The sequence below is a fragment of the Anas acuta genome, chromosome Z (assembly GCF_963932015.1).
Source record: "Anas acuta chromosome Z, bAnaAcu1.1, whole genome shotgun sequence".
NCBI lineage: Eukaryota > Metazoa > Chordata > Aves > Anseriformes > Anatidae > Anas > Anas acuta.
In genome coordinates this window covers 30,220,534-30,243,923 of record NC_089017.1, presented here as the reverse complement: position 1 = coordinate 30,243,923, position 23,390 = coordinate 30,220,534, and the positions used below count along the sequence as shown (strand labels likewise).

The 23,390-nt window shown below is 38.2% G+C and overlaps 1 protein-coding gene across 9 annotated transcripts in view; it reads left to right on the top strand.

Annotated features, from left to right (window-relative positions):
- BNC2 (basonuclin zinc finger protein 2) overlaps positions 1 to 23,390 on the top strand; it is a 350,261-nt gene that overhangs the window by 243,362 nt on the left and 83,509 nt on the right. For all 9 annotated transcript variants that reach the window (XM_068667759.1, XM_068667755.1, XM_068667757.1 and 6 more), the window contains one exon: positions 886 to 1,121. In XM_068667759.1, the coding sequence (XP_068523860.1) occupies positions 886 to 1,121 (236 nt within the window). The remainder of the gene's footprint in view (positions 1 to 885; positions 1,122 to 23,390) is intronic.

Genomic DNA, 23,390 nt, shown 5'->3' with positions numbered 1-23,390 from the left:
CTTGGAGTAAATGTATTGAATGAAGCCAGCAAGTAAATGATAAGGGCCTTTGCGCTTTGGATGTAAGAAAGCAATTTATCAGGAGTACATGAACTCTCCAGTGACCATAAGCCAAAGAAGAAACCAAAGTACAGGAGAAGTCCCTGTAAGATTATTTTAAATGCTCAGAAAGTTTAATTTTAAAAAAGCAGTCAGAAGCTTAGGTGCTGGAACATGCTTCATAAAATGGAAAAGGAAATTAAATATAAACATTGATACAAAATGTAGTGTGTGATGTCATATATAATTCCATACCATTTAATTTCATAAGGGGATAAAAGTTGCCTGCATCCTGCAGACTTCCCCTCCTCTCATCTTTGAATTATTTGTGTTGTGAATATTACGAAATTCACACTAAAGGATAAAACAAACCAAAGTGTACTACTTAGTAGCTGGTTTAAGTAGCAGTGAATTCATTATAGACTGCATGGTAACTTATAGGGATGATTTTTAACATGTTTAAAAGGCTGTGGTTCAAGGTGTATCTGTTTTAATTTGTACTATAGAAGGTAAGTCTCAAATCTTTAACAGTTACGGTCAGTTCTATGTAGCTTCAGTCTTAGCCTTCAGCTCATCATTAATTTTCTGTAATTTCTTTTGAATTTACAAGTATTATGGTCTCTGGAGCTCAGCTAAGAATGCTTCTGCTCTATGAATTAAGGTTAATTGTGACCCTTGGAAAATGAAACTGTTTTAGAGTGCATCAGCAGTAAAGAATCATCCAGGTGTTATTTTCTGTTGAAAATAAGTGCATCTGCCAAATTTGATGTGTTTAGATAGTTCTTTGGGAATGTTTTCTTTCATTTCTGCTAGCTTTTCCCTTATATGTAATGCCTTTTCTTTCAGCTTTGGACAAGCTTAGTACTCAACACCTCTACCACCCAACCCAAGTGGAGATTGTGCAGTCCAACGTTGTGTTTGACATCAGCAGCTTGATGCTCTATGGTACCCAGGCTGTGCCTGTGAGACTGAAGATACTACTTGATCGACTCTTCAGTGTACTGAAGCAAGAGGAGGTGTTGCATATTCTACATGGCTTAGGCTGGACACTTCGAGACTATGTTCGAGGCTACATCCTTCAGGTAGGAAATAAAGCAAAACATGCTTACAAACAGAATTAACTGATATTTTTGGTATGGAACTATTGATCATGCACCCAAAGAAGTAGAAAGATATTGAGATATTTAATGTGCTGTGTTGAAGAATAACGATGGTGTTAGCAAAATAAAATATTCAATTTTTACCTATGCTGAAAAAATGCAGTCTCCTTAGTACTGCAGTATGTATTTGTACTTGCTTATGCGTATTGTAGGAAATACCTCAAATACTACAAATACTGAGGTTAGCTAACTGCAAGCCTGACTTGGTCATATAAGGCAACTGGCATGTTTTCAAGGGCTACAGTTCAACTTAAGAAAGTGAGATCCTAATCAGCAGTTCTTTCAGCTTTTCTTTCCTTCTTTATCATGATGCCAAATACTGGGTAGGTGAGATGGGGATGGTGATCATGGTTTTGTTGGCAGGTATCCTTATAAGGTAAGGTACCAACAAGAAAGTCCTGTTTATATGGTCATTTTAAAATGGTAGCTTTATTAAATAAAGTTTTACAGATGGACTGGTTAAAGTAAGGTAAGCAAACAAAACTCCAAATAAGTAAACAAAAAATGGCTAAGCTTGCTTTAAGGATATGGCCAGGAATACATGTAGCTGGTTATCTGAAAAATAACATTATCTGTTGGGGTCATAAGTGAATTATTACATTTCACAAGACTTTCTGATTGAGAATCCAATACTAAATGTTTCTGAGTGCTCTTAATTACTACTGACTTTGTGGGAGCTCTGCATCTTCTAGAATTCATCCAGCTGTTGAAGCAGGAATGCCTGAAATCTTTAAAAATTCTATTGATTTATGTCTTTATTTTCTTAAACAATGATAGTTTGCATGACATTATACAGAAAATATGGGAATCTTTATTCCATCACTGAGGAATTCTGACTGTATTTTTTAATTCCTCTTCAATTTTCTTTCCTTTGTGTGAAAGAAGTAAATTAGCTTTACCTAATTATGTGGAAACATCCATATTCCTAGGTCTGGAATACTTTCTTAAATGTTCTATAGTCATTTTTTTCAGAAAAGAGTTTTGAATTGTAGAACATTCCTAGAGAAGAGCAATAAAAAAGACCACTATTATAGTAATGAAATCCTGTTATTCTTATTAAGATATATACAAAAATTGATCTCTTTAACTGTTTTAAGATTCTCTCAGGCATCAGTATCTATTTTGTAAAGGTTAAATATTATACATTTATACACTACATATAAAACATTTTTTTTTCTTTCTGGTATAGAACTTATACGTAAGTATATATACATGATATTTGTACAGGTATAATAAATAACTATAGGTGGTTGTACAATATATATGCATGGATAGGTATACATGGATATTAGATACAATGTATAATTTGTATACATATGTGATAGGTATGTATAGAAATAAGTATTCTTATTGGACTATGTGTGTATTGCATCATGTTTTAGATTCCTGCATTCTGAACACTGCTGACCAAGAAAGGTGAAAAAATATGATTTGCAAAGGAATCGATGGGGGGGGGAAGAAAAATCATTATTTCTGAGACATAACATTAGAAAACTGCTGTTTAGTAAGTGCAGCAAATGATTAGGCATAACATATTAGAAGTGCAGAATTTAGTATGTCTTATAGACAAGACTGACATCAGTAGCTTTCTTGCTTTAAAGATTGTGGAATCCGTCCTATATTGATTTTGTTTTAATTATCTGTTTGAATAATCTTAATACATGCAAGAATGGCTGGTAATATAATTACAGAGAGGTTTATACAGTCAGATTGTGACCTATGCGTCTGAGCAGTGTAAAAGCCTATAATACACCATTAGGCCAGAGTTCAGTTTATCTGGCTAAAACTTACTATATAGCCCTGAAGGCATGAATTTTACCATCACAACATTCAACAGCAATGAATTGAATATTATGTCAGTAAAAGAAGAACAATTATCAATGGAAGTTAAAGGCAGCTGTTAGTCTTACCACATGTTGACTTGGTTAGTGCCTTGCTGTGGATTGTGTTATTTGGCAAATGAATACTTCCTATACCTCCCATCTAATTTCACAGAATCACAGAAGTGATTGAGGTTGGAGGTCATCTAGTCCACTCCAATCAAGCAGGGATACCTATAGCAGCTTGCCCAAGACCATGTCCAGGCTGCTTTTGAAGATCTCCAGGGATGGAGACTCCACAACTTCTCTGGGCAAAAAAAAAAAAAAAAACAAAACACATTTTGTTTGCAATAAAGCTAAGAAGCTCAGTATTTGGTGAAGAAAGGGAAACTACTCAGTAAAGCATGTAGTAAAAGAAATCTCAGGAAAATAACCAAACCTCTGATAAGAGAGAATGATGCTTTAGAAAGTACCTCTATTGAACTATCTGATAAAACAGAGAAGACCAGCATGCAGGGAAATTAGGAAGGAAATGGGTGGTATCACTCTCAGGGTACACACTTATGAAAACTACAGGTAATGTCTCCTTCAAGAAAAAGGTGTTCCATGAGGTTCACCATTATAAAACTGCAACACTTCATAGAATTTTAGGAGGTTTTCAAATTCAGCTCTTCCGCACACACATACAAAGAAAGTTTCCAAAGAAATTGTATCAGCCTCCTATGAGAGAGCCAAAAGCTTCTAATAGCAAAATAAATAATCTTAGGTTAGATGTACCCATTAAAAATCAATTATTTTAGTATTGTCAGACATTTTTTTTTCTGTCCAAGAACCATAATGAAACCTTTCTTCTCACCAGAAAAGATACCTGCTCTCAGTAACTTTTGAGAAAACCTCACAGTTTGCTCCACTCTAGAAAATTCAGAGAAACAAAAGAAAACCAATGCCTCTCTAATTGTGTATTAGCACTGCAAGGTGGGTGGGATTTTTGCAACACCCTCATTTTGAGTAATAAGGTTTCTAAATAGCAAACTAAAAAGCAGTTTGGGCAGAAAAAAAAAAAAAAAAAAAAAAAAACAGTATTTATTGCTTCATTCAGTGAATTCATTAATAGACTGCAGGAAGTGAAGAAACCAGAAGCCAGCAGATGTAATACGATACGCTGCCTTTCACATTTGGACAATCACAATCTTGCCAATAACGGCTGAAAGGCATTAAGACCTGGCAAATTTCCTCTAGGTTGTGTGCCATAAACCTAATTTCTGGTGAGCAGGTACCTATCTCTGAAATGTCAGTGAGTGACAATTTGGTCAGCAGTCTTATCAGGTAAGTCACAGGATTAATATTTTGGTGGACGAAAAATTGTCTCACTTATAGAAGTGGTCCCCCTGGAAAACAAGATTCACAGGGAATCTTTCTGGATTGTGCCTGCTCTCCAGGCTTGTAGACCACTTCAGTTTCTACTCTTGTTAATCTATTACCTATATTGAGGAAGGAAGCTGCTGTATTCGGTGTGGACCTATTACTGAGGCTGTAGGTTTTCTCTCTAGGAACAGCCAACACAACAACTGTCTTTACATGACAGAAAATTATTCTGTCAACAACAGTAGTTGCTTTGGGTCATATTCAGTGCCTGCTACTCAAAGAGATGTGATTAGTAACTATTGATTTCAGTGAGGTTGTTTTGCTGTAAAGAGCAGCTCAACTGCGAGCAAGTCTCCAGCTCTGGTTTGGTTCCAGCTGAGCTGAGTGAAGATATAACTCTGCAAGCTGTTTTCCTCTGCTCACCCACTGGAGAATACTTCATCCCTCCCATTTGCTAGTGTAACTGCATGTGTAATCTCTCCTTAGCCTACACAAGACAGGTTAGAAAAAGCCTTCTGCTAAGCATGTGCAAGTAAATCTGGTTATTCAGAGCAATAAGGACTAGAGAACAATTGTGCCACTAGCAATGAACAGCTGGGGCATTCAGCTTTTACACCGATCCAGCTGCAGACAACAGGACATGTGACCACTACTCAGAGGCCATAAACTGACTCTTTGGAAATATTGATTCGATGTTTTATTTTAAGTAACAACTCAACGCTTTTTCAAGTTTTACGTGATCAAATAGTTATATTCCCTTAGTGTAAAAGAGGAAAACAAATATTTTCTTTGCAGTACAAATAAGGGAGCAGAGGTACAGAATATTTAAGTGACCAGCTTGATGCAGAAAATTCTCACTCTTACCGTCATCCCCTTGAAAAAAGTAGATTGTAGACAGTAGTTCACAGGCATTATCTTGGTTTCCAGACTTTCTGGTGCTGCTCACTGACATGAGAAATTTAAAAAATCCTTCCTTCCTCCCCCCAAATTAAAACATGCACACACAAAGAGAGAAAGAGAGAAGGAAAGAGAGAAAGAGAGAGAGAGACAGAAAGAGAGAGAAAGAGAAAGAGAGAGAGAAAGAGAGAAGGAAAGAAGGAAAGAGAAGGCAGGAAAGAAAGAGAGAAAGAGAGAAAGAGAGAAAGAGAGAAGGAAAGAGAGAGAGAAAGAGAGAAAGAGAGAAAGAGAGAAAGAAAGCCTTTAGCACATCATTTTTCTAAGCAAGTGAGATATTAATCACATGGACAGGTGAAAATAGTTTTCCTTTTCTTAAAATTAAACATTGCCCCGAAGTTTTTAAGACTTTGTCTCAGCCTTCTTGTCTGTACACATTTGTCTGCCTTTAAGATAGAATCACAGAATCATTAAGGTTGGAAAAGACCTTCGAAATCACTCGATCCAACCATCACCCTACTACCAATGTCACCCCATAAAACATGTCCCTCAGTACCGAGTCCAACCTTTCCTTGAATTCCCCCAGGGATGGTGACGCTGCCATTTCACTGAGCAACCCGTCCCAATGCCTCACTACTCTTTCTGAGAAGAAATTTCTCTAAATTTCCAAACTAAGCCTGCCCTGGTGCAACTTGAGGTCATTTCCTCTAGTCCTATCACCAGTTATCTGTGAGAAGAGGCCAACCCCCAGCTCCCCATACCTTCCTTTCAGGTACTTGTAGAGAACAATAAGGTGCCCCATGAGCATTCTTTTCTTCAGATTAGATGTCTGAAGTTTTGCTACAGAGCCCAAGGGCTATTTAATTAAACAGCTTGTCAAATAGCCTCTGTTGCTTAAACTTAAGGAATATTAGAAAACAAAACCAAACAAACAGCATATCTGAGGTATCAGCTTTTCCAAGGTGGTGTCAGTTCACTCTAGAGATGGTATCATACTTTCAGTTAAATGTAGACTACTATCTATAATCACAAGTCATGTGAAGTTTCTGTCAGGCATTTTTTTCCAGGACCCATCAGCTGACTTACTGCTTTTTTCTTTCATAACAAGAACACTTATAAATTGGTTGTAGGCTACATTACATGTAATAGAGAAAATAAAGAAAAAATGAAAATCAAATTATGATATAGGTGAAAAAATAATGTTTACTCCTGCCACCCAGCAAAAGTTTTGATGACAATTATGCACCATTAATAAAATAAAAATGGCTTTTGTATCTTTGCAGACAACACCAAGTTAGGTGCATGTGTCAATCTGAACAAGGGTAGGAAAGCTCTGCAAGAGGATCTGGATAGGCTGGACTGATGGGCTGAGGCCAACTGTATGAAGTTCAGCAAGGCCAAGTGTGGGGTCCTGCACTTGGGGCATAACAACCTCAAGCAGCACTACAGGCTGGGAGATGAGTGGTTAGAAAGCTGCCTGGCAGAGAAGGACCAGGGAGTATTGGTTGATGGCTGAATATGAGCCAGCAGTGTGCTCAGGTGGCCAAGAAGGCCAACAGCATCCTGGCTTGTATAAGAAGCAGTGTGGCCAGCAGGGCTAGGGAGGTGATCGTCCCCCTGTACTCGGCTCTGGTGAGGCCGCACCTCAAGTACTGTGTTCAGTTTTGGGCCCCTCCCTACAAGAAGGACATCGAGGTGCTCAAGCGAGTCCAGAGAAGGGCAACGAAGCTGGTGAAGGGCCTGGAGAACAAGTTTTACAAGGAGCAGCTGAGGGAGCTGGGATTGTTCAGCCTGGAGAAGAGAAGGCTTAGGGGCGACCTTATTGCACTCTATAGACACCTTAAAGGAGGCTGTAGTGAGGTGGGGGTTGACAGGATGAGGGGGAATGGGCTAAAGTTGCGTCAGGGGAGGTTTAGGTTGGATATTAGGAAGAACTTCTTTACTGAAAGGTTTGTTAGGCATTGGAATGGGCTGCCCAGGGAAGTGGTGGAGTCACCATCCCTGGAGGTCTTTAAAAGATGTTTAGATGTCGAGCTTAGTGATATGGTTTAGTGGAGGACTAGTTAGTGTTAGGTCAGAGGTTGGACTCGGTGATCTTGGAGGTCTCTTCCAACCTAGATGATTCTGGGATTCTGTGAAGGTTGTGCATTTGTTTAATTGACATCACTTTTCATTCCTTATTGGTCTGTTTTTCAATCTCTTTTAATTAATACCTTGCATTTGTTTAGCTGTGACCACTGGGGAATTTTTAAGCATTTTAAGAAGCAGTTACTTTGTCTTTCCATGTTTTTTAAGTATTATCTTTTTTTTTTTTTTTTTTTTTTTGATAGCAAAACCAATAAGGAGAAAGGTTAAGAAATTTATTTGTTAAAGTCTATATTAAAAAGGAGAAACAAAGTCGTTCACATTCAAGCTGATATTACCCATAACTGCCACCCACATCTAATTACTTGATAATAAAGAGAATAGTTACCCTTCTTTTACAGCTTTGTTTTTGTTTTTGTTTTTGTTTTAGCTTTGTTAGATGCATTTTTATATTTTTTTCCCATTGTAATTATTGATAATGCTGATATACATTCTTTTGTTCAAACATAATTTTTCTGAGCAACTAAGGCTCAAAGTTAGTTAACATTTATCCAGACTTCTAATCTCTCAGTATTGATAGGATTTAAACCTGTGTCTCTTCAGTATGTGTCCTGTACATTTCTTGTTCTCTGTGCCCATATGCTTCATCCTCCCTCTCTTTCCACTCCAACTTCTGCTATTTTTTCCTCCCATTCCCCTCTCCTTGCCTTTTTTTTTTCCTTATCTTCCCTCCTTCAGCCTCACCTCAGTTTCACAAAGAGATGAAAAGGATCTGTTAGATGATGTGTCCTTCTCCTGAGTTTTCCATTCCTCCCACAGCATCACTGCATGCTAATATTTGCGGCTGTGATCATCTGGAAGAGTTTCTTCTCTCCCTTGTGAGTTAGTTTAGCATGACTCCCCTGCACTTCTGTGAAACAGATTCTTTGCTGTGCCCCTTGCTCTTTTGTATTCATCTCAGTTGTACTAAGCCAGGAGTGACTATCCTATCTCTACTCTAAATGGGGAAGAAAAAAAGCTCAGATAAACCTTTAAAGGCTGAAGAGGGAGATAGGAGCCAGAGCACTGGAACTGCTGCACCACAGGGAAGCATTGTTGTATACAAGCAAAGCAGTGACACTTTTTCTACAGTCTGAAGTGCTTTCAGATTTACTCTGTATATGCACTAACTTGCCTAACATCTCCCTGCTGCTTTTGATGACTTACCTCTAATAGTAACAATACCAATCACTCTAGTGCTACATGACTATTTATTGTGACTGTTAGCACTTGAACTGGGAAAGAACAAAAGTAAAGGCCAAAGAGTTTGATGGCTGTTTTGAATGCCACCAGGACAAGTTACATCACAACAGATGTCTCAGTAACATGCAAAGATCATTTGGATTTCCATAATATGTGTGGCTGGAGAGCTGTGTTATTGCTGCTCTGTGTCTTGCATCTTGCACGGGTAATGAAGCGGAGGGCTCTGTAACCCCTGGTGATCAACAGCAGTGTACAGGATGCTAGTTCTTAATGACTACTATGAAATAGTAAGCCTTTATAACCAGAGTGCTTCACATGGCTCTGAAATACATGGTCTTTTAAATAGCAAACATTTCTGGCTATGAAGACCAGAGATGGAGAGAGAGAGAGAGAGAGAGGGAGAAATTGACTTTTGTATAGCTGTGTGTCTCCTACCTGTAATGCTAAGTGTTTACTGTACCGGGCTGAGAAGCAGTGATCCCACTCCTCTGATGTAGTTTCACACAGCTGGGCACAGCCACTGGAATACAGTGTGTGCAAATGGCTTTTTCTGAAAGTCTGTCGGGCATATGCCAGGACCATGTATGCTTTCTTTTCAAAATGGAGCTGAAAAGCTCTTCACCTGCCAAGGCTTGAGTTCATGGTTTTCTCTTTCTGTGTTTCTCTTTCTGATAGTTGATGAAAAAATACCTAAAGCAGAGTGAGGATGGAGGAGGTGGGAGGAATAGTTCACTCCCTGGGCTGTTTTAGGTGTGAGTGATGCCATCAAGCATCACAGGAGAAACAGAGCCATGAACTTGGGTCTTGGCAGGTAAGCCAAGGAGGAAACTATTTCCAGCTTTCTTACTTCAGAATGTGTTTGAATTTGTTTTAACTGTTTATGATCACAGAAGGTTTTCAGTGAACTACATGTTTATATATATACACTTACCTAAATGCTTTATGTTTATTTTTATTAGTAATAGATCCTATGCATGTGTATGTGTTTGTGTGTTTGTGACAGAAGTCTCTATTTTTCATAATGATTCACTGTGGGTGAGGGGCTTTTCCTCACAGGCTGGAGAATCACTTTTCTTGCAGTCGATGCCATGTTGAATCTTTCCTCAGAACATGTCCTACACTATATCAAAGAAATATGACCATGAAGTTAAGGACAGGATTTTGGGGTTACTGTCCATATCAATTTTCTTGTAATCAATGCAGTGAAATGTTATAAAATAAAGAATACAAAAGGATATGAAGCTGTTGATTGAAGGGAAATGTGTGTATGTGTTGAAAGGTTGGGGGGAGGGAGAGAAGAAGAGAGAGAGGGGAGGAGTTGGGCCAGGAATCCAAGTAATCAACATTATTCTTACAAAATACAGCTCAAAGATTAGAACTTCTGTTTTTTTTAGTCCACCTGTCCACCGACGATCTTGGGTTGAATTCAAATCATGGTTCTGGAAGTGATAAGGTCATGATATTACACATTCGGCTACGCATCAGCAGAGATTAACTCAGTTAGAAAGTACAGAGTCCAGACCATGACACTTTAATGGATTTAAGACTTTTCCCAGTTCAGACACCTCTTGGTCGAAGTTTAGAGGTGGTTTTGATTGTCTGTGTGTCAGCACTGGCTTCAGGCAGTCATGAAATTTAGGTCCACAGACACTTAGGAATCAGGAAGGGCCTCAGAGAATCACACTTGTCATCTGTCCAGTATCAATTGATTTACTGCTTTTCTTGAAGTCCAAGGGATCTCAAGGGGACTTTTTCCTTTGCAGCACTGATCTTTCCATGAGGTGCTAGTGCCTGTCCTGAGCAATAACATGGAATAACAGTGAAGTGTGAGTGACTCTTATTAGGAGTGGTAAATGTCGTTAGCACTTACTGTTGCCTTCTAGGCAGTAAGAGCACAGACAGACAAGCCCCTTTTACTTATCCATGTACATTTTGAATCTAATGAAGATGAAATCTTATATTTTAATTGAGAATTTACTTTTCTTTCCTGTGCTGAAAAATATTCCATGATTTGGTTATCATTTCACACCATGTCCTAGAATTCTGAATACTTAACCTGAAAGCAGGAAACGTAGTATTCTACTGGCTCTAATATATTAACTTGCTGCACGAGTCCTTTGTGCTTCAGCTTGATTTCTCTCCTCCCCCACGGCTTTTACAAAATGTTCTAATCATCCCAATTAATACTTGGATGTTCTTAATTAATGTTTATGAAGTGCTTTGAGATCCTCTAATGAAATAGAATGTGTAATTAGTATTGTTCTTTAGTCAAATTCTAAAATATCACCACCACAGGAACAGTAGTTTTGGTAAATAGTATTTTAAATAGTCTTTTCAGCAAATGTAAGAAGAAGAATTTATTTCATATTTTTCCTTTTATGGTAGGGGAAAAATATGTCTGCTTATATCCAGTCTTGCTTAAAATCCACAATGAATCTTGCATAGGCTTTAGAAGGTCAGAGTTGCACCCTGAAGTCTTACATTCCTTCTTCAAGAAAGTGTGTAGAAATCTGTCATCCTGCAGAGCAGGAAATCACTTGCAGAATGGGTAGAATTTTTAAGACTGCTGTCCCTGTGTACGTCAGCTTGCTGAGTCTTAAGTGTAACTGTATAGCTTGCCCAGTGATGTGGATCTGGTAATAGAGTTAACATCATTACATTTTTATCTGTGCAGTCCGGATACTGGATATCTTTAACTCATGTCCAAATTGACATATGGTGCTGACAAATTGGGATAAAGGAAATCGACCAATTCATCAGGTTGCTTGCAGCTTGGCTTATGTTGCACCAGGTTTCTCATTACTAAATAAATAAATAAATAAATATTAATTATTCTTTCAGAATATTTGGAAATAGCTAGGACAATGCCTGTTCTGCTTTCTCTGTTCAGCTAGCAAAATAAATACTTGAGTGAATCCTTGGTGCATAATGGCTTCTGAAAATGATAGTCACCATAGAAGGTAAGCACATTTTCAATAAGTATCAGTTACATTCATTACAGACCTCAAACACCTTGAGTTTTTAAATTAAGATTCTAAAAACTGTGGGATTAATTCAATAGATTAGACTTAATAAAAATTTTTTGTACTTTCTGTTTTATACTGGAGAATGTTAGGTTCATGTTTTCAAGCTCCTTCTTCATTATTTTGAAACCTACAATAAAAAACAATGAGAAAGGAAAACTCCTTTTGATAGAAAGGAAAATCAACACAAGAACTCTAGGAAACAAAATGTTGTATATCCACAGTTTTTTGACAATACTGCAAGAATTCGTTATTCTGCTGTAGTATGTTCCTGAATACTAAATAATATATTAAATAATTTTACTAGTACTAATTCATCACTTCTCGTATGTAACCTGGTTTCCTCTTGATAGGACTGGTTCAAAGAATGTCACAGGATGGAAAACAGAGCTCTTCTCCCCAGTTTTTATTCTCAAAGAGATGTGAGGTGGTGGTTATATCACATATGAGAGACCCGTGATATCCATTTTCTGCCAGATCTACAAGCAGAAATGTTTTAACAGAGAAGGAGTGTGGGGTAGAATAAAGTATTAAAAATGATGAATAACATTTGTAGCAGGTTGCTAACACAATTGCGCTTGTCATAAGGGTACCAGGAACCTGGGTGTTAAAGAATGTGAGAATCTGTTTTGGGACTAGCAGAGGTGGTGTGGTCAAGAGATACAGTGGCTCCTACTTGTGTTGTGCATATTGTCTCTGTACCGGTCACTTCCAGCCTTCATTTGCAGACTTGAGTAGCCTATGATCCTCAAGTCAAATAGAGCCAGCAACTTCATTTTGTATGACGCACTTAGGATGTCTCTTGGAAGAGTATGTTTCACATAATGCCTACTCTTATGTATTCTCTGAGCCTGGACCTTATAGTGTTTTGAATTGAACAGCCCTGTAGCCTTGCATATGTTTCAGTTTGCTAATCTTATTGCTATGTTATAGTGCAGTATTATTGTACGTAGTACTGATAGTACTAATATTGTCCTATAATAATATTTAAATAGGGAGTTGTATATTCTGATAGCTGGAATAATTCAGCTGTACTGAAGAGTTAGCTCTTTCTTTGGGTTAGTTCAACAATTCTTGTTGGGTGTGGAAACAACGTGGCACTTGAGCTTTATACTTTTACTGGAGTCACAAAAGTTAAAAACAACAACAGCAGCAACAACAACAATAACAACACATTTGTTTTTAAGTTTTTATGGTTTTGGAGAGTAGTAAACTGAAGTATCAAAAAGATCAATGAATATATAGTACATTGGCATGGAACTGCTTGTTATATCAATGTAAAGATTTGTTTGGAGCAAGATAAATATGTCAATGCAATAGAAAGTTTTATGGGCTTTGAAGTACTTGTGAGAATTTAAACATCAAACCAGTCTGAGGTGCTTCAGAGGTGCTTCAAACTGCAAATCCAAGATGAAAGTATACATATACTTCCATGCCCGAATAATAACTTTACTAACATATCATGAGTTTCTAATATTAGTCACACTAGATGACGGATGTGTGTCTGTAAGTTTTCCCTCTGTTGCAACACTGCTTTACATCATAGTACTCTCAGACTGTAAGTCCCTCACCAAGGTAATCATGTTCACCTCCACTGAGTGTTTACACTTAGTTCATACAAGACCATTGTACTGCAATCTCAGCAGCCTTTGCACCACACAAAAGTATGCCAGTGATGTATATAATCATTGCCAGTTTTTTTTCAAAAGACAGGAAGGAAGGTTCTGCAAAAGTATGAAGCCTCTACAAGTTTTGTGTGTGTAGTCAGGTATTGGAGACAGAAGCACTGGTAGCTCCTACACTGATGGTAAGACAGTACTTTCCACTTATGAAGCACCAAAGAAACTATACTGGAAAGACAGAGGGAGACAGTTCATAAAAATGTACATCAGAGGAGTTCTAATCTTAACGGACACGAGAGGCATAAAGCAATAGGAAACCAGGCTTAATTTTTTGGTTCAAGAACTATTCCGTCACTGTCAGAAAATGGGTCCTGATTCAGCAATGTGTATAAGCACCTATCCAACTTCAAACATTTCGTATCATTGACATCAATAGGGATCTACTCACATATTTAATGTTAAGCATATGCTTGTATATTTGTCTGAATTGGGGCCTCAATGAATGTATGTCAGCCGAGGTCACAAAACAGTTCCCTTCCTGTAAGCACTGTTCTTTACTTGAAAAAGAATGAATAGTAGGTTGTGAGAACTCCATGATAAAGTATGTTTCATTTTAAAATTGCATCTTTTTTAAGATCTTTTCTTTATTGTTATTTGTTTTCACTGGAGTAGACTCTGTGCACTGTTTATTACATCTCCCAAAGCCAGGCCACAAGCCAGGGATCATTTGCACATTGGGATTCTCTAATGAAGCCAATTTTCATCATGAGATCCCCAAGTTAGTTTTGTCATGTCAGTGAAGACCACACACTCACTAAAGGAAGTTCTTTGTGCCAGGTTGCCGCTCTTTTTTTCTGTCCTGCTTCAGGGTGGTGTTTTCTGAGGTATGTGGGAAGAATAATCACCAAGCACTCATGCCCATCTCTACCCCCAGTGTCTGTGGACCAGGTAGATGTGAGTTACTGCATCCCTGATGCCTTTCCCTTCTAGTCTGCAGGCCAAACTAGAGTACAGCCCTGCTACCCAGGCTGTGCAGAGAGCCCAGACTTCATCTGGCATGCTGAGTGAGCTGGTGCATAATAGGTACAAATTATGAGATGAGTTTCTGTTCCCTTTGAAATGTGTGGAAGTAATTTACCAAATAAATACCCACTTTGAAAAAAGAGAAAAGGGTTTGGAAAAGCTGTTCAAATACTTGTTAGTACATGACTGTCTGAGACAATGTGAAGAACATAATACAGCTAGGAATCAAATACAGGGAAGGAAAGAGTCCTTAAATGTTATATTTTCAACAAACTTTGATGTGTTTAGAAACTGACCTTCCTTCCTAGTGTCCTGGCCTTTTATTGCTATCGGCAGCTTGCTTTTTATGTCACTGAAGAATTTATAATGAATCCATAAAAAAACGAATGGTACTTCATTTTGTTTGGAGGAAAATGGGGGACTTCTTTAGTGGATGGACTCTGTGTGGGCAGTAAAGAATACAATGTTGGAAGTATGTTGTGTATTGTCCTTGGAGTATTAATTCTGACCTGGTTACATGGCAAATAATGTTGACTGTTATAAAATAAACAAACTCAAGGTTTGCACCTCATGTTTTATAATAATTTTATCTCTTTTCTGTTTGTTTGTTTTTGCTGAAAGGTAGATAACTGATATATCTTTGAAGTTATTCTTTTCATATACACGATTTCATATACACAATTTTGTAAAATTAAATTTCAATTTTACCTTTTGTGCATATAGCAACAGGCACTGATATTTCCATGCAAACTTGACTATCCAAATCTACACATCCATATAGTTAGAACTATATCTAAAGAAAGGTTATGGAAATTGGCATTTCAGTTTTCATGTTAATACAGGAAATTGTCATTTAGAGACAGAATCTGATATTTGTTTTAGTAGTGCCTTTCTTAGGAAGCAGTGGAACCACTTGTGCAGTAGGGCACTGCTTACCAGAAATGGGGATGTCAAAACCAAGCTCATCTTGTTCAGTTCAAATTTCATGTGTTTTAACAGTTGAGCATAGTGACTTAACTTTTTACTAGTGGATTATTTTTCTCTGCCTCTAGCCTGACTCCTCTAGCATGTGTCTATTTAAACAAACAAACAAAATTAAAAACAGTAACAAGATATTTAATCAACGATATTTGGGGTATCAGTGTACATCCAGAATTTTCAGAAGGCTAATCCCACCTATATTCAGTTCCTGGTTCTGTCACTGTACCTTTGAAAGTGATTTCTTTGTTGTTTTATGCCTAACAGTTAAACTAGGTGAGAAGTAGTTTCCATAATGCATAGCATTTAATAAAAATACATTAATGGACAACTTGAAGATAAAATGTAACAGCCCCACTTAGCTTTGACTATATTTTTAAGTATGGCTTGAGAAGATAAAACACTGAGGAATCATACTAGTTGTCCATGAGAACCAGAGTGAAACGGACAAGGAAAAATAATGAAATCTTGTGAAAAGCAGAAAGCCAGTTATGAGCATGCTTGGCTAATATTACCCCCCACACACCTTCCCCCAGTACACATGAACACATGTGTACACAGACTTATTTGCCTTTTTCTAATGTTCACTGTTCACTTTGGAATGACTAAACTGAAAGCTTTGGACCAAATCCTGCAAACAGCTGTGTTAAAATTTATATCCATATATTTTAAAGACTCTGAAGTTTTTTGAAGTGTGAACCATTTCTGGCTCACACTTCTCATCTAGAGCATGTGAGAGCACAATGCCCCAATGGCAAAGAAATGAGAAGTGGCAGTACCCATAGGTATAAACTGTTTCTTCCCTTCATCTTGGAAGAACCCAGCTGCTGTTGACTTGCCTTCTATTTTTATTTTCCTACCATTTTGCAATCTGTTTGAGACTGTATTTCAAGGAAAACTGAATTTGCATCTTAAGCATTCAGCTTGTTACCTTTTTGGTCTTCTCCTTCTCTTGTCCTTGTCCTTGTCCTTGTCCTTGTCCTTGTCCTTGTCCTTGTCCTTGTCCTTGTCCTTCCCCTTCCCCTTCCCCTTCCCCTTCCCCTTCCCCTTCCCCTTCCCCTTCCTCTTCCTCTTCCCCTTTCCCTTCCCTTTCCCCTTTTCTCTCTTTTTTTTTTTTTAATATTACCTGTTAGATACATTTCATTGGAGGTCAGAAATACCTCTTTCTGTTCACACATCTAGTGCAGAGATTCCCAACCTGTGCTTTATGGAAGCATCAAAGTAGGTGGGCACACCTGATTATTGTTTTGGCACCTGGCTGGTCTTGCTGGTATTTAAATGTGTTAAATTGTGTTAAAAGACCACCAAATATATATATATAAATTATTTTCTTTTTTTTTCATCCCCTATGTAAAAAGCCACTATGGACATATGTCTTTCTAATGGGATAGGAAAGGGCTCAAAAACAGGGTGACATTCACATTAAGAAAACATTTCTGAAATCCTGATTTATTTATTTATTTTCCTGCTTCTCTTAGATTATGTGAGAAATAGATGTGAAAGATTTTTGTTCAGGCCACTTTTTTCTACTCAGTAGTACAGTGCTTCATTCCTTTGGGAAAAACTGAGGAACTATATTATAGTAGGTATTGTAATAATGTTATATTATGAGCTTAACAATGTGGCTTTCAAACATGGGAGGAAACTGAAGATAGAAAAAAATACCTCAACAATAGAAATGCATTATTTCTCATATCAAAATAAAACTTCTTCAAAAACATTTCCTTTGCTTATTATATTTTTCCCCCATTTATTCTTGTCAGTACAGGACACATTCAGCATCTGTTCTCATGCAAAAGCCCTCAGGAAAAATTAAAAAGCTGTTCTTGCAAATTCATTATTATTAAGAACCATAATTCACCTAATGGTTATCTCAGTCCTTCTCTAGCTCTTATCTGCACTCTGTGATGACATTGCCTTCTTGAGCAAGGCATCGTTCCAGTCTCGTCTCATCTCTCCCACCTTAATTTGTAGCGATGCATTGCAGTTTGGTGACAGGCAGTTGTTCGTGCTTGAATAACCCAAGATTTGAATTCTACAGTTTGTGGCATCCATGTAATGCTTAGCAGTGGGTACAGCTGTTAACTATTCGCTTATAAATAATCTTTTTCCCCTCTCAACCTGTCTCCCAGGTAGTGTACCTGTCACCATTAATAACTCATCGGTGGCTCCCCAGTGATTTGGCCCATCACTTGTCATTCACAGTGGAGTGCTGCTCTGGCCTGCTATTGAAGCTCACACGAGCTCCTTTAGCTATTCAGTCATCCCAGCTGCTGCGTTGTTTCATGTTCCTGACTTGCAGGAAATTGGGCTGATGGGTTCCACAGTTAGACGCCTGAATTCTCCCCTGTCATCTCTGACTATGCACTGAGTCTTGTCTTTGGGAAGTATAATGTTGTCTGCTCCAGACGGTGAGAGATGTTACAATTTGCTTTAAGTCAACTCTCACCTGGCCACACTGATTTCACTGGATGTGTAACCCTGGAGTTTTTTTGGATCAGCATATGTAACAATTATGTGCACACATTTATTTAATACTAAATAGTTTGTCTTATTGTTTATTTTTACTGTGGTAGTCACCTCACTGCTGTACATACTCCAGAAATCAGAACAAAAAGGCAATTGAAACTCTGTATGAACCACATTTGGGAAGGGGAGGGAAATATAAGTGGCATTGGTTGCCACCTTGCTGTAAAAATTAACTCCACTACACGTAACAGAATAGTTGTCTCTTCTCTTTTAGAGGGATATGTCTCCTTTCCTAAGGAATGCTGATTGTGGTATTTGTTACTACCTGGTCCTGTTGCTCAGTAGAACCTTACTGTAAGCATAGCATATTGTGTGGACAGGAAATCATTCAGGGTCAAGGCAATAAAGAGGCAGGTCTCATGAAAAAGGTAGTGCTTTGAAGAGGCACTCTAAAGTGACATGATACGTGGGTAGTTGCTATATTAGCTTTGTAGCTGCTATGTTAAGACAGTTTGTGCCTTACCTTTTTCGTAAGTAGAAATTGTGGCAAAATAACTTGTTCCATCGAACAACTGTATGTACATTAGTTGAGATGGTACTCTTGGGTTTGAACATGGAGCTTGAATTAATCTCTAATATAATGTTTTTCAGGGGGTACTTCTAACAAATTAGTGAAAATCAGAACATAAGTTAGTGAAAATCAGAACTTTCTGCAGGAATGTATCATGAGGAGCACATGCCTGAGGAGAGCACTACTGAGTGAAAATGCCTGTGCTGAGTTTGTTTGGATGATGAGTAAATTGCATCTCCAAGATGCAGAAATCCCATGTGAAAAGATGCAAAGATTAAAACAGTCCCATCAAACTTTGCGAAACTCTAAGTCACTGATCATAAGGAGGTATATCGTAAATGAATTAGCACTACTGATTCCTACCAAGAGTGTTACACCATGTGTATTTAAAGCTTTTCATCTGGGCTACAAGGTAAGTAGCACTCTCTTGTGAGGCTTGCTAAGTTAGCAAAAGTGTCTTGCCCAAAGTAACACTTCACTGAGTTGAGCCAGCAGTTGAAAATTTGACCCCTAATTCAGTGATAATGTGATGCTAGTTAGCCAGATAACCACCTAGATTATTGACCTTATTGGGTAGGGTGCAAATCTCATTGAAGTCATTGGGAGAAATTCCACTGCAGGCAGAGAATCAGCTTAAGTGTTAGGCATCACTTCACATTTTATCTGAGGATGCAATGCAGACTGTGTTGAGGTGAGGCTGGCCCCATGTGGAAGGGAAGCTTCACCCTGTGAAGGAACTGGCATGGGTCTTCCTTTTGGGCATCAGTGTACTGGACTACTCCGCTCCCATGGGGTTGCTGGTTGGAAGCTCTTCTTTTTGTTGAAATAAAAGCTTCTTCATCACAATTAATTATTAAGTGTTCCAGGGCTCTATTATATATTTATATGTTCTTGAGAGCTCTTCTCTTACATTCTTTCTCTCTCTCTGGCGTTATAATGTTCTGATAGCTGTTCATTCACTTCATTGCTCTGTCAGTTTGTGGTCCTCTCACCCAAACAAGAGGACTTTGTATTGCAGAGGGGATCACAAGAGACCAACAAAGGTTGGAGGCATTGTGAATTAGTGCAAGACAACTCTGTTTATAATTCTAATAAAAGCAAGTTCTATATTGATTTGGGATAATTAGATTCCACTTTAACTTTTAGAATGCTTTTACCTTGCTGTGGAACAGCTATCCTGTGTGTTTCATGGATCTGATTGGGTACAGTATGACCTAAGTTTATGGTTTCAGCTGTTTTCTGCAAGGACAAAGTTACTTGTCTGCAAATTTGTTATGTATTTTCTTTTCTGCTTTCCTCTCTGTCACATGTTTCTTTTTTCTTGCCCCTATGTTGGTGTGAAAAGTTGCTTCTCAAAGAAATCTTTGCATGCATCCACATGCATGCACACCTTGACTCATATAATCCCGTACCTCTTCAACAGTTGTTCTCAGAAAGTACTTGGATAGCAATACTCAGGCAGCAATGCATGCTGCTGGTTTGCTTTACTGCTCTCTATTTGGAAGAACTGACTTTATGCTGGACATAGTAGGGTTAAAAAAAGTTAGTGGTTTGGCACTTTCCAGCTGCTTCTCAGGAGAATATAAAGTGCCTGTGGATCAGGTCCAAACCAGTGGATGTTTAAGAGAAAGAGAAAAAAAAAGTTAGCTGAAGAGCAACATTCTTGTGTGACTTCGTTACCTTCTGTCGTGTTAAAAAAAATTGTTTTGCTTTACAGTTTTAAACACTCAAAAAAAGTTAGAAGCACCAAATGACCTCCAGGCCTGTTGGCTCTCCAGACTCAGTTTATCAAGTCTCCTTCGCCTTTTTCCCCATAAAAATCCAGAGTGAAGTGTGAAAAGCATCAGAAAGTCTCATTTGTGCCAGTGCAGCCTTTTAGTCGCTTGCCAGCACCTTCATCTCTTCATATGTTTCTAGCTAAGGTCTAACATGGAACAAAAACCCGACAGCAATAGAGACCAGATGCCGGTATTTCTTCTCTGTCACTTGGCTGCTGAGCAGATGGAATTTATATCAATCGGGCATGCTAGGAGGAAGAGGCCGTGGCAGCCAACATGTGGAACTAGGGCTGAGTGACATTTTTGCTAATGTTTTGTCCTTGTAGAACATTATGCTTCCTCTTTGCTTATGAGCTGTGGTTTTCCTGACTCAGACGAGGTTCCAAGCCCAGCTGGAATGGTTGTCCCCCCACCGCCCCCCTTTTAAGGGAGTGCTGGGAGTGATGGAGGAGTAGTGGGGCCCTGCACAAAGGAGCTCTTTATTAAAATACCTGACATCTGCATGCAATGCACCCAAATCATCTTAGCTGAGCATAGAAATTCACCGGGCAATACCAGTCACTATTTGTCTGTTTTTCTGTTTGTTTGATTTATATAATGAGTGGGTGCCTCTGGCAAAAGAGTAATGTGAGCATTTTATTGGACAGGAACAATTTTCCAAAATGTATTGTCATAGATGGTCTCAGAATAAGATTATTAAAAGACAAAAGTAAAAGTAAAAAATACCATACACAACACCCTTCCCCACCACCCCAAGGAAAATAAAAACAAACAAACAATCAAACAAAAAAACACAGGCTTTTTCTTTCTGTTTTCAATCACCTCTTGGGGAAAACATGCACACACAAAGCAAAACCTTGAGAAAACTTCATAAAGCATAAACTACCTCAGTTCCTACTTGATGAGGCCATTCTGCAAGCAGACATGTTGTACTGATAAAGCCTTAGAATGAAGAAAGGCAAGGAAGTTTTGGAGTTGATATCAAGACTACCTACACATGAAAACTAACCAGCATGTTCCCAATGAGGCTGCCAAAATCTGCAGAGAAACAAAGCACTGGAGGTAGTTCATTTCAAAAGTAAGAGAAAAAAGCAAAAAGTTGTGAAGAGAGTGCCACAGCAGTGTGGTTTCTGCTGTAGTTCTGAAGCTGTTACTCATCCACGTGAACAGCAGTGTGATTAGTAAACAGAGAGCTTGTTGTGAGTGAGGAGCTGCATCAATCTGATTTCAGCATCAGGAATGTATGCCTGTGTCCAAGTTAAATGATTTATAATCATTCGTGTAATTAATTTTAAATCAAGCTTAACCTTACATTATATGAAAGTAAAATGAATAAAAGGGCTAGAGCACTATAATTTGACAGAATTGGTTGCTGTCTTTAAAGGGGGATCAGGACAGGAAAGATGAGTTTTTGGATCCCTGAAGACTTCTGTTTGACCTGCATGTCTCATCCTAAACTCTCCAGCCAGCCAGCCTCCCTTCATCTGGGAATGCCTTTGTAGCTTGTCAATTTCTCTCCTTATTCATCTGGAGGGGTCACTAGGGAGTTGGTGTGAGGTGTTACTTCCTCTGTCATGTTGTGAGTGAGCTGTCTGAATGCAGCTTTGAGCCAGTTTAGAAATGAAGGGCTGAATGCATTCTCAGACTGCAGCCCCTAAAGTGTTACAAAGTGTGTACTTCCCCATGAAACTGCTAGCTTGTCCTGGAGCCTCACAGTGGTCCAAGGCATTGCATATTGGCCCTGCCAGTTCTGAAGAACCCGAGACACTTGGCAAGTCAAGTCAGGCAACGAGTCAATGTAATGTACATTGGGAGGGAATGTGAATTACAGTATCTCACTGTTGTAAAGCAACATGCCATATTTAATCACACAGCAGTAAAGCATGCAAGTAAAACACGTAAGTGTTAGGTGAACATGTAATATGAACTGAATTTCAGTGCAGTCCAATGCAACAGTTGGAGGCCACATGCATTTTAGGGCCAGTCGTGCCATATCTTACGTGTCATCAGCTCAGTTATATTTCATTTCAGTGTGAGCAGGAGTAGTACCTTCTAGAACCAAATATTTTTCCTTTTTCTTCTCTTACCTGGCAGTGCTCTTTACTTGGTCAAACTGAGGTCATAATGGAATACATTTTTGGCTTCCTCAAAGTACATCCATTTGTGACCAGGAAAGCATTTGTCTTTTTTTTTTTTTTTTTTTTCTGTTCTCCTCTGTAGTCATTATGAGAGAATGTGTAACCAAAAAAAAAAAAAAAAAAAAAAAACACACACAAAAAAAAAAACAACAACAAAAAAAAACAAAACCAAAAAAAAAACTAAAAACTTTAAAAACACTTTAAAAACTCATCTGTAAAATGAAGCTGAAGGAAATCTATTAGTGAACTCTCTTATGCCTCTCATTGGAGGGATGTTTCTGATAAGTAATATTTCAATGTTTTTGTCACATTTAAGTATGGGAGGCAAAAAAAAATAATCCTTGGGGTAAAACCATATTCATGTGAAAACCATATTCTTGATCAGACTGATTTCTAATCAATTTCATCTTCTGATATTTAGGAATAGTGTAAGGTCAGGGAAAAAGGAAAATTATCATAGGCAATAGACTTTGTCAGTAAGTTTAGAATTATTCACAGTGAAACTAGGGAACCAGAATGAATGGATGGACAGCTCTGATTTTCCCTCAAAGAAAGGGATGTGTATCTTGACTCCTACCTCCTGAATCTTCACATACAGAGAAGTAAACAAATGAGCTTTGGACATGTCATTGCAGTAAAATCTATAATTCTCTACAAGACTTGACAAAATACTTTTTTGGGGGGGGGGTTAATTTTATATTTTTTTTTCCTTCTCTGAATAAAATCAATTAGCCCATGTTTGTGACAGTATGTGAGTAACAGTTTCCTGGTATGATTTTAATTCTTGCTGGTTGAAAAGAGATTCGTGCACATGGAATCAAAGAGGATTATGACACTTCCTCACATAATTTTCAGTGTCACTAGGGCTGCAGATCTTGGGTATTATTTAATTGTATTTTGTTTACATTCAGTATAGGAGAAAATTACCATATAGGGGTATGTAAATTGCCAATGTTTCACAACCCAGCTGCACTAGCCTTTCTCTCCTTTACATACACGCACACACACACACATCACTGCAGAACAGCACATAAACTTAATAAATCTAAGACTTATCTGAATCTGCAGCATTTGGTGGGATTGCAGGGAAGGCTGTCAGCACAAACAGCCTGTGAAATCTCACACAGGTTTGGAATACAGCTCCCAGATTTTCCACCCATGACATGGTGGTTCAATTTACACT